At 39.6% G+C, this 12,627-nt stretch overlaps 1 protein-coding gene across 1 annotated transcript in view; it reads right to left on the reverse strand.

The window, feature by feature from the left end:
* Positions 1 to 12,627, reverse strand: part of LOC118334375 (collagen alpha-1(XI) chain-like) — an 81,696-nt gene that overhangs the window by 51,762 nt on the left and 17,307 nt on the right. Inside the window, exons 5-10 of the mRNA XM_035670277.1 lie at positions 9,936 to 10,064; positions 5,751 to 5,840; positions 5,247 to 5,345; positions 2,528 to 2,833; positions 1,290 to 1,355; positions 60 to 101 (exon numbers count right to left, since the gene is read on the reverse strand). Coding sequence (XP_035526170.1) covers positions 60 to 101; positions 1,290 to 1,355; positions 2,528 to 2,833; positions 5,247 to 5,345; positions 5,751 to 5,840; positions 9,936 to 10,064 — 732 coding nt within the window. The remainder of the gene's footprint in view (positions 1 to 59; positions 102 to 1,289; positions 1,356 to 2,527; positions 2,834 to 5,246; positions 5,346 to 5,750; positions 5,841 to 9,935; positions 10,065 to 12,627) is intronic.

A 12,627-nucleotide genomic window follows, 5' to 3' on the forward strand; every position in this document is an offset into this window, starting at 1 on the left:
CTTTAGCTGTTCTCCATCTGGGGAAGGCAGACAGGAGTGTGGGAGAACGTGATACTCACTGCTTGGCCGGGGGCTCCTTGGGGTCCTTCTATAAGCATCCCCTGAAAAAGGAAAAAGTGGATACAGTAGCATTATAGGGCAGCCTGTAAATCCACAGGCAATGGAGAATGGAGGGGAAATGAGAGCCAGCGTGGTTTGAGGTTGAGGAGTTTACTTATAGCTGCAAGTTCAAGAAGATAACAAGTTAGTCAGATAACTTCTATCTGATTTTCTATTCTATAGTGTGTGTGTGTGTGTGTGTGTGGTCGACGATTTGGATGGGAGCCTGTGGTGGTACAGATGGTATGGGAGGAGAGACTTTAACTGCAGCTGCTATTTCAGTCAATGTTTAGCCTATTGTGGTAAATTGTATTGGATGGCTCTCTAAAGCACTTATGTACTGGGGCATTTTGTGTAGACAGCGGTTGTTTATCTATTGCCGTTAGACCGAAAGTTGTGTGCTAAATCTCATCAGCAGGGGGGGAAGAAAGTTTTAACTGCTTCAGTCGAATAAACATGGCCCCAAGTTGGATTGAAACTGAAATACTGAACATACATGTGGATGCAAATCAGATGTGAAAGAGATAACTGTTCAAAAGGACAGATAAAAGAAAATATAAATTACCCAGAAATTATGCAGAGAAGGACTAATAAATCATTGCTGGAACTGTTGGAAAGTCTCACTCGATAAAAAAGCCAGTCAACACTAGTTTTGAAATATGCCACTCTGAACATTTTGTTGGCTAACATAAGAGACCAAATAAGCAACAGACAGAAAGACATAGAATCCTGGCTAGCTAGCCCACACAGCTAAAAAGCTAATAAGCTAGCTAGCTAATGCTCATATACCAAAGACCTTGGCCTATAAAATTAGCTTCAGGTTAATTGTAGGATTAATGATTAATTTGAGGAAGGAGGTCACCTGCTCGCAATTTAGCAGCGAGAAAGACAGATAATATCCAAGTAGCTAGACAGAGAAGCTACGTAGCTGTAGTGTTTTCTTATCAAAGCCTATCAAATTATCTATCATTAGCTTAGCTTGCTAGCTATTTAGCAACTAGCTAACGTCTTATAACAGGCAAAATATATTGTAGTTATATCTTAGTGTGAATTCTCTCCATTCTCTGATGTTTTTTTTTATGCATTTAGGAAATTTAGTGAATAGTGAATTTGACTTTCAACATTTGGTTGTTAGGTGTTTCACAGGTTTATTGTCAGAATTAAACCGAGCAGTGTAACACTTTACTTACTGGCTCAATGACAGCAGGTTCACCCTTCTCTCCTTTTTCTCCCAGGTAACTGTGACCTCCAGTTACCTACAAACATAAGACAGACCAGGTGAGTATTTTCACATGGCGAGACATTTGTAAAGGCAGAGCACCAATGGTCTAAAAGCCAAAAATGGAAAAACTGAGACGAATGAGCAGCAGATGCCCTGTCGTGTTGGGTGTCTGCCCTTTTTATGGAGGTTATTTAAAACACCAACAAACTCCACAAAGCTAAGCAAAATGCTGACTAGAGTTCTGCATGCTTTAAAGGATTTTAGTTCTCGAGGCAAAAAGCAGATTTTTTTTTTCTGCCTGCTGGAAAATTAAACCTCAAGAATCATTTTGCAAGGAGCTATAATTTAGACTTTGGTCTGACTGCTATTTATTAAGCTTCCTTACAGCCAGGAACTGCAACAAAAAAAAAAGACCCCAACTGTGCACAAATGTAGAGGTCGTTACCTGACACTATCCATACAATGACTTCACATGAGAAGAATTCACAAACCACCTACACCCATGTGTCCAAAAACCAGTAGATTGTACAGTTTAGCCTAAAGAAGTCATGGCGTAGAGTTGTGGTGTCCTGAGATTGAAGAGTGGAGAGCACTATTAGAGCGGTTCAGATTAACCCAAGGCAGACAGATCTCAGCCAACATCTAGACAAGGACGTGTCACTTCCTGCCTCTGAGAATCTGGATCCTGAGGCAAGTAAGGGTGCTGGAAATGAGCCATGATAGACACTGGCTCAGCAGATCTCTCTGTCTGTTTTTTTATATATGGATTTAAATGGATTTTATGAAAAAAAACAAAAAAAACATTTGCAAAGCCTTAGTCTTAGTTTGTCATCAGATAATCCAAACAGACCATTGGTGGGATAACCAGGTAGGGGGATGTCTTTGATAAACAGCAAAGGTCACCAAGGTCAAGAGGTTATTGAGTGCATGTCTGTACTGACAGATGGGTCGACATCTGTTTATCTGTAGGAGACTTAGATAGACAAGGTGTGTGTTTGTGCTTGCCGGTGTATTTGTGTTTGGTGAATGTGCATGCAGAGCGCTCCGAGCTATAACCTGATACCATTCGAAACAACAAACAAAAGGGCACCGCAAACAACTCACCAAACAAATGCCACCAACATCTCTTCCATCTTTCCACATTCCTGACCACCACCTCCATACTTCCCCCCGCCCACCATCACTACTAACCGCTCCAGCACTTACACTGCTCTCTCTGATGTCGGTCTCCGCTGGAACACCAGGGCCAAACTCATCCTCATATGTTGCAGATGTAGGCTTGGCGTCAGTGGGGCCATAATCGCCATAATCACCATATTCATATGGCTTCTCTACAAACTCTTTGTTGTCATATTCCTTCAGGTCGTATTCCTTAAACTCATACACGTCAGTGCCAGGATCCACCTTCTCTTGGTTGTCCACTGGAGCAGCAGTTTCCACAGCAGCGGTGGGGTCCACCCCAACCTGCTCCACACCGGTGATGTAATCATCCACTATTTCCCCATCATAGTTCTGGGATCAATCCAGGCATCGCAAAGAGCGGGTAGCGGTTGTTAAGATGGGAGGGAACATGGAGGTTTGGTTAGTGAAATGAAACCATGTGAACAGCTTCAATGATTCACATGTTTTTTATAGCATGATTCACAGTCAAGGCATTAGTATTTAGGACAACTACACTGAAATTATCGGACATCAACTAAGTGAAACAACAACTTAGTTGTGCACACATACATGTATCTAATTTGGGACAGCATCCAAAACTCAACATATGTGAAACTCCACATATGTTTTGTCAACAGGCACTTTTATTAACATTAACATCTATGATCATAGTTTAATGTTAGAAATTGTTTCTCTCCAAAGCAGTAGGGATGTGAGATGTCCCAAACTATTGACACATTGATGTTTTAGAAACTCAAACAGTGGAATATGTCACAATATGGAAAAATATGGTGTATACTGTAAAATACATTCATGCTGTAAAATTACAATATGACAGACCAGTGGGGTAATTTAGACTGCATAATCTTAAATACTTAGTCAATGGGTCAAATGCAAATGTTTACACAAACAAGAACTTTGAAGAACTATTAAAAACCCAATGAAGTGAAAATCAGAGCTGAATTTGTAAAAAGCAGGACTGTTTAAGAAGATGGAGATTCATTAATACGTATAAGAATCTGTGTTTCTTGTGTTAAGAATCTGAGGCACTGACTAAACGTGATTGTACAGAAACAATTGAAGTTTGATTTACAAGCTTTGCCTTGTAAATCAGACTGTGCTCAGCTTGTCAATCAGTGTTACACTCAAATGCATCACTACACATCAAATATTGGCAGTGTCTTGGGGGAGAGTGTAGAAACAATATCGTATTCTCATGGAAATTTGCTTCTGTATGCATCCGTTTGTAAGCTAAAAGTTGTTGCACATAGTTTTCAGTTAATAACAACTCGCATTTGAGCACATTGCAAAAATGCACAAAAGGGATTCACTTCATGGGATTTTATCATAGTCCAAGATTTCTTGGGCAGAATTAGTAGAGATTAATAATTTAGTAAGACTGCTTCCATGTTCTAAACAGCAATGAATATGTCTTTTTCACGGCTTAAACCCCTAACTTTAATTGCCAGTCCATCACTTTATTGTAACCTACTGGTAAATAACTTGCAAAAAAAATCTCTGATATTATTCCAAAACTGGGCATTGAACAAACCACAATCCATGGCTAAATCTAGGCGCGATTTAAAGAGTTGGTCATATTTTGGGCAACATGCTGAACCAGCAGAAAATGGAGTACTAAAAAGAGACATCCAGCGCAAAATACCCCACATAAGGAACTAATACATGTACGGACTGTAGGGTATAGCAGTAATATAAAAGCCATTTACTGACAACACAATATTGCAACACTCTTTTATTAAAAGCATCCACCAATAGTATTTTGTCGACTGGGTTAGGTCTGCAGGCAATATGATCCTATGTCTTTGTCTAAAAGTTGTTAAAAAGTTGTCCAGTCCATCGCAGTCCTCAGTAATCAGACAAGTGTTCCAACATGGGACAGCATATGTTTAGTTTCTGTGGTTAAACCTCTGGCCTGTCATTTCAAATGAATGCAATGTCTCAAGCTGACTGAAGCTACATTATCAACCTCAAGGTACATCACAATGCAATCTGCAGACATTTGGCCGGCGGAGCACACGGCCGTATTGTTTTAGTTTAACCCCCAAATGTTCCTTATTACGTTGTGTTTTATGTGATGGTTTAGCACAAATTAAGACAGGATCTGCCAAATTCAGGATATGGCAGAAACATAGGGGATGCGTCTGTCTACTGATTTTCCATTGGTTACGGTTCATTAAATGACAAAGTTTTCCTGCTTCGGTCTTTATCCAGACTCTGTTTGAAAGAGGTGGTTTCTCATGGAAATCAAGGAGTAGAGTGAGCAGTTTGTTCTTTGTGAGGCCTTGATGGCTTTCAACCTCCAGAGACGATCATAAAAATATGTCTTGTTGTTTGTGATGCCCAAACAGTTTTATTGAAATCTCATTTTAAACCAGTGATTATATAAATAGGAATCTGGATGTTAATTGGATGGATGGATGTTAAAAGTCAGTGAAGCACAAGAATTTTCCACCATAATAAAAAAAAAGTGCATCCCACAGTGCAAGTTTGTACCAATAAGTTTGTCCAAACATTCCTGAGTTCACAAAAATCTATAACAATTCTACAAATGTAATTCGACATTATATCACCAAATTAGGTTGTTAACCAAGTAATAACCATCTACAGCTGTTACCATGTTATACTATAATGACTTTGATTTTCATTTTATATTTTATTTTACTGAAGCAGTTATTAAACAATGTTTCCTGTTCATGGTTCATATCTTCTTGTGTAGAAATGTGAAAAATATTTAAGAAATTACCTGGCCTTGTCCCGCGTTCTCAGTGGGAGTTTCAGGCTGATTTCCGTCCACTGTGGTGTAGTCATACTCACCCGTGTAGTAGTCTCCACCCACATTTGTCTGAAATCAGGCAAGAACAGCAGAAAAGATTATATATGTGAGATGTATAGCTCAGGTTTTATTCAAGAGCTTTGGCTAATATACATATCTATTTCATTTCTAGCCCCAGGAACATAATGAATTTAAGGGTGACATTTGGGGTCCATAATAGTCATGATATGTTTGTGGTATATATTTAGCTATAAGTAAGGTTAAAAAAAAAAGTTAAATTATTAAATCTGACATCAAGACATGCTGATAAGGCAGGGGTTAGGGGAGAAAAAAGGAGAAAGAGAGTGTAAGGGAGAACAATGAAGATAGAAAATAAGGGACAAGAGATGTACAAAGTTGACAACAAGAGATCAAGTGGTTGTATATGTGTTATTCATGGCAACAGCCATGATAACTCTATTAGTCAAGTGTTACCTCAGTCTTGGCTCCTTCAGTTGGGGGAGCATCAGTGGTTAACTCTCCTTCAATGTAGTCATAGAGCTCACCATATTCATAGTTAGTGTACTGTAAGGAAAAAGGGATTCGGAGGGTTCAATTAATTAGTACAATCATGTAAATAAGGCAGCAGAATGTCTGAAAGACATACTGTACATTATTTACATGGACATGTAAGAGCATATCATTCTTCAAAAAGTTGTAAACTATTAAAATATTTTGTTTTAGTCATGCTATTTTAGAAATAACATGGTCAAATGATGAAAATATCACATCCATTATGAAAACGGAACAATTTTGCATATGGATGACAGCAGCAATCCTTACTTCCCTTCCATCCAAACTATCCCCTGAGCCTCACATGGCCCCATTGAAAGGTTCATGTGTGTATCTAAGCAAACAGTAATTAAGATTCTTGTTTGCTTCCAACGGGATGTTGGAGGATTAATGTGATGCCAGGGAAAACATATCTGCTTCTACCACTTAATTTTGTAAGCTAACTATGGCCCCGGGGTTTCATTAACCAGCCATTAACAGGAACCCTAAGCTGCCCTGACTCATCACATGTTGGTAAATTATGGGGAATATACAGAATACAGTAGCAGGGGGTAAAACCACTGTTGAAAAATGCTGGGGCATTAAACTAGTCTCTGTGACAACATGTGTTTGTTTTTTTTTAAACAGAACGTTTCTTTTTGGATCTCCACAGCATTCCACCAAGTCATAATGTGGTCTGTTTTGTGTATTATGTTGCGGTTTATTTACATTTGAGAATTAATTCAACCTGACCCACCAGAGAAGAGACATCAATATAACCACAATGCAATGACATGAGACTGAAGTTATGTTACTTGAAAAGAACAGCTACCACATTTGGGGAAATATGTTTTTTCACTTTCTTCACAAGAGTTATATGAGAAGATTGGAAGCTCTCTTACATCCTTATATAAATATGAAGTTGGAGTCAGGAGACAGTTAGCTGGCCTATCATAAAGACTGAAAGCGGGGGAACAGGTAATGTAAAAAAAATCATTTAAAAAAAGGCTACCTACAAGCATCTCTAAAGCTCACAAATTAAAATGTAGGTTTTTTGTTTTAACCATACAAAAAATGAGGTGTAAAACCTCAAGTTGTCAATTTACAGAGCTAGCTGGTTCCCTATGTTATTATGCTAAGCTAGGCCAATCGTCACCTGGCTCCAGCAGACATGAGAGTGGTAACAGTCTTCTCACCTCACTCTTAGAAAGAAAGCGAATAAGCATATTTACAAAAATGTCCAACTATTCCTTTAAATCACCAGTGTTATTCACTGATGCCATTTGTTGGCACAACCCACAACATATTATGCAATTTAGCCACTTTAGCCCAATGTAAAAAACTGCTTAACTGCCTTTTTTCCTCTTAGTTCTACTAACACTGTCACACAAAAAAAGCGAGGTAGATTAAGTTAACAGACCAGCCCCTGATATGCATCGCTCTATCAGCGCAGGGATAAATATTATTCCCCAGACGACTGCTAAGCTCATAAAAATAATACAAGATCCACAGGCTGCTGCAGTGCTGGCCTGGCCTCCGTTCAGTGGCCCAGAGAGAGAGAGAGAGGTCACACAAGAGTGAAGCTCTGGCCAGACCAACTAGACTGACTGAGAGTAGAGAAGGAGAGGGTCAGAGACAAATACAGAAAAAGATAGAGAACGAAGGAAGGATTTATAAAGATTTATGGTGTTGAAGTGCTTGGCTGAGCAGAAGGCCTTCACCACAGACTCGGATGAAAGGCGTAAATACTGAAGTGTGCTCATAAAAAAAGCTCCCCCTTCCTCCACCGGCATCACTCCCTCTTCCTCTTTTAACCCAGCTGCAGACATGTGGCTGACGACTGCAAAGGCGGCGTGTTTCAGGTCAAGGAGCATCTTCAGAGGTTAAGGTCATAGCTACGCTCGGCGCTTTTGTAGAATTGTAGAGGTTTGGTTTAAAAAATACTGAGGGAAAGAAGGTCAGACCTCAACGTACACAAACATTTTTTACGGTTACTTCTACAACAGTGATTTGTCTTCTGGATGAAATATGTTTCAGTTGTGCAGGAGAAAATCAATTCTTTAAAATACTGAGCTGGAATGTAGGAAAAACATTCCTGTTAGAAACTGCACACAAACCGGCAATGAATAAACCAGATTTACAGTGTTCTTGCATCCAAACTGCTCCCTGCTGTCTATTTAGAATTGACAAGCTCCTTGTCTTGGCGCTGAAGAGTAACTTGATGATGAAGCAATATTTTCCAGGACATGGTATCCACTGTACAGCCAATATTTTCAGATAGAGAACCGGACTCTGAATTTTTTTTCGAGGGATCTAAAGTCTACTTTTCCAGGTACTGGGAGTCTAGCTGGGGAAGGAAAAGCTTAAATTTCCCTGGGAGTCTGGGCAGAGCCTGCAGAACTCGTTAGTGATATAAATCACGGGGCCACTCCAAAGTGGGCTCAGACTTCGTGGCAGGGAAAAAGGAAAAGTTTCCAGTGTGAGCTCATCAGTTTTTTAGTGAAATACTGAAGGAAAATGTCAGCTGACAAAAAAAGGCTTGAACTACCAAAATAACAAAAAAATGAAGATAAAAAAAAGGAAAATGAGGCCCTGACACAAAGCACTGTATTTCAATTAAGAGATTTGGCGGAAGAGGGTACAACTGATGTTTTAGAGCCAGCGGCAATAAAATTTGAATTTCAGATGATAAGTTCAACTCAACAATGTATTTTGATGTGTCAGCATGTTTCCAAGAGTAAAACACAAATTAAAGAAAGGGACAGATTAGAGTTGACATAGAAACTCAGTCAAGTCAGACTGTCAAAGTGCTTTTGCCTGGAGGAGTATTGGCAAAATGTTTTAATATGGGAATGTTTTAATATGGGAATATATTCTGCTTTTTATGTCTTTATAGCAAACAGAAAATTCACTGGCTTAAACTAGGTAATCATTATCTACTATTACTAGCTGTCACATACCTTTTTTTATGTTACAGAAATATTAAAGGAAAAAGTTGAGAATGGGGGTGGGGAAACAGGGAAACTTGATGGTAACGCTGTTTGATGTTGCTTAATCCCTTCACTCCCTGTGTTACACTGCCACTCCACACGTTGTTCCGTGTTGTTATTTGAATCACGTGGTAATGTGCAGAGTGCTGAGGTTACAGGGCTACCCCTCGCTGTGAGTCTCCATAACCACAACTGGACCCATGAAGGACAGACTGCTAACGCTAGCCAGACCCCCTCCTTTTGTATGATGTGGACAAACACAACACTGAGTGTGCAAGGTTGAAATAACATGAACAAAAAGTCAAGTCTGATGGGAGTCTGGTGCTAACATTAGCAAGCCTGGCTAACTAGCTTCTACTTTCCGAGTGGGAGCTAACCGCCTAGCTTGCATGCATAATAGCATGATGGGTTCTCCACTAAAAAAGGGCGGACGGCTTAACTTGCGTTAAAAAAGGGGAAGACTATCTTATATCAATGTTTGTGAGCTATAAAAGGTTATGACGTTCTCGAGTCAATAGCACCCGGAAAGTTGACAGTGTGTCTCCTAGCAACAATCGCCCTAAATTGTCAGTGAACCGTTGCTATGGCAAACATCTTAGCTTAGGCTTTGCTTACACAAATATGCCTAAAGAAAATATCCTCTTTTAAAACATGAAAAAAATATCCACAATAGTTGTAGTGCCATTATAGTTTTGATTTTTCTTACACAAAAAGTGAAGAGAATTCAAATGTCAGTTTGACTTAGAGTCACCTCGTCTTTAATATTGATGTAGGCTACTCAATTTTCATCCATCCAAGCCTCCTAATTTATTCTCTGACTTCATCTTTTGCTTCCTAACTCGTATTAACAACACCCAAGTTTGAAGGCCTCTTTCCAAATTCCTGTAATCAGCCTTACTAAATCTCAAACTCCAGCTTCCATATTCTCTCCCTCCCTGTTCCCCTCCTTCCTTTCTTTGCTACAACTATTCTTCCCTCTCCCCAATCCAACTATCTAAAAACTCCTCCCTACTTCCCCCTCCTCTCTCCCAACTCTATCTCCCTTCCTCCCACCCTCCACAAAACTACTCCTCTCACCCAATTGCTACTCCTAAGTCCATCTCACCCAGTCTACTTTCTTCCCCCTCCAGATACTGACCTCGCCCTCAGGTTCCTGAGCCTGAGGAGTGTCGTGGTGGTTGGGGGTTTCACAGTCAGGGCTGTAGTGTTCACAGTAGTCATAGGCTGCCCTGGGGTCTGCCACAATCAGAAGCTGCTGGATATCACCCTGGAAAAGAAGAAGAAAAGCAGCATGTCAGCAAAAGCCATGTCAACATATTTAACGTAACGTTAAAGTATTTTTCACCGACTATGAAAAGTTTTCTTTTTACCTCACTGTTTATGCACATAAAAACAGGGAGTCAGTTGGATAATTAACAACACTATAGGTTTATGTTATGGCCATCAGTTATATTTATTTCAACTTAGTTGCTGAGAAGTTTTTCCAGTTTGGTTTGGCAAATGGCTCCAAATACTACATACCGAGGAGCCTTAGCCACTGTTGCTATTGAGAAGAAGCCAGTCAGAGGCACGAATAAGAACTGCAGCCAATACAGAACAATCTGTCATTGCAATTGGGAACAAAACAAGGCACTACAGTTGCTGATTTCATTCAAAACTGAACCAGAATCCAAAAGGACTTCTGAATGTAGTATATGGCTTCTGCAAACGGTAATCTTAAGCTTTCACTTGCTGTTAGCGGCTCGGTGAGATATGAATCGGAAACGCTCCTTGGAAGTTTACCACTCTATGTACATTTTGTATGTACACAGAGTTTGACTTTTGACTTTTTGATCAAAGAAACTTGTATTTTCTGAGGCAGTGGATAATCTTTTGTACTGACAGTTCAATTTTGAATTTCATGCCCATCCGAGCTTTGGAAGCGTTCCAGCTGCCAATCAACATTGTGTGTGCAGAAAATGAACGTGACTTTTATTTCCTGAGCCGTCAAGAGACCATTCACATTGTCCATTTTTTTCTTTGTTTCTTTCATGATTACAAATGGAAACCAAATGTTAATCTACACGAAGTATGCACCTATTCCTCCTCGCTTGATTGCTTCTGCAATGTGGTGATAATAAAATGGGACAATAAAACAACAAGGCAGATGTTGTCCAGTACCAGAGGCAGTAGACTCTTGACTATTAATTACATATAACTTTATGGAATAAATCAAGGCTTTAGGAGTCCATAAGCTTTTAAAAAAGAACTATTGTACAGTCCCCTCACTCAGCCATTAGGGATGGCAAGTCCCCTTACACAGCAGATAAATAACCAAGGTCTGTACTTATCTGAGGCCGTCTGTTTTTCATGAGCTTTTGGAAAAGGAAATTAGATCCCCGCTCCCAACCCTTCCATCAGCCAAAGGCTCTTTTTCCATGATAGTCTCCTAAGGAATTTCTAAACCAGAAACTGCTATGCCACTGATGTGGAGAATGTTATCTACCGATCTACCATATGGGCACCTAATCCACCTGGAGTAAGTAATGAAGAGGAAAAATAAATAGAGAAAATAACCTAAGTGCTGTGTAGAGGTGAAAGAAGGCCATATTCAGGGTGGCTTCTAAAGAGGAAGCACATACATGCAGATTGCATTAAATTACAGGAGGCAACATCTGTATAAGTTTAGGCCTCTGGAATACATTAGAAATTCACCACTATTCATATGTGACCAGTTAATCTCAACAGGGTATTGAACAACCCAAACAACAGCCAGAAGGCATACACATGCTTGAATTTTACATATCGACTAATGTATGCATGCTGAGTAAGCTTCAGTTATTATGCCATTTATACTATATAAGGTTATGTTTGGTTATACCCTGCTCTTAAGAGTTCACCCTGCACCTTGTGAACCTCCAACTACAACAGAAATCTCCAATGACAAACAGAAAGTCTCAAGTTAGTGACACTTAGCCACTGGATGTATGTCCTTTTTATAATTTAGTAAAAATAGTTTGAAAGTCAAGGCCAGAAACAGAGGACAGGACAGTTAAAAACAAAGACACATTTCACTTGGCAATATCTCTTCTTCCTCTTCTCATGTCTTCCAGTGTACATGGACAGTAACTGACTTTTTATGTTCATTCAGTCCCACTCATTCACTATATTTTTAATCGTGTTTATATGTATATTTCTAAAATGTCTAAAGCAAGAACATATTGACTACAACAAGAAACGTGTGGTGCAGAAGAATCTGCAGAAGAGTCCAAAAATGTCCTGTCAGAAGACCACACACACTTAACCTATTTATAAAGCCAGTCAGTGATTCAATCACTCCCATACTCCCGATCAGCTTCTCCCTCATCATTTCCCCCCTCTTTTTTATACCCTCTGTGTCTCCTTTGTCTGCATCTCGGTGCTTTTGTTGATGTTACTGTCTGGCTTGTCTTGCACATCTCTCTCGCATCTGTTGAGGTTCCTCCTCAGAATTCCAGGAATGATCTACAGCAATGCCCTGGCTCTGCTCAGAGCTGGCACAGACACAATGGGATAAATCATCTGTCTAAGCTACGCTACAATTGATCTATTAATGGGTCTGTGTACAATGTGCATGTTAATAGAATATGCCATGACACGTTAACCTTCATCTCACACTGTAACAACAACCACTCCAAGGAAAAAAATACATAAAAGGACAAACTGAAACTGACTGATTGAAGAAAAGAGACTCCTTCTCTCCTACATTTCACCCATAAGCAAACCATTTTAGGAGTATGGCTTCTTTTGTAATGGAGATAAATACACCACTGTTTTTTCCTCAAGCACACACATTTCACATCTGATTTTAA

This window comes from Morone saxatilis, unplaced genomic scaffold, assembly GCF_004916995.1.
Source record: "Morone saxatilis isolate NCDOM2014 unplaced genomic scaffold, NCSU_SB_2.0 Contig23, whole genome shotgun sequence".
Taxonomy (NCBI): domain Eukaryota; kingdom Metazoa; phylum Chordata; class Actinopteri; family Moronidae; genus Morone; species Morone saxatilis.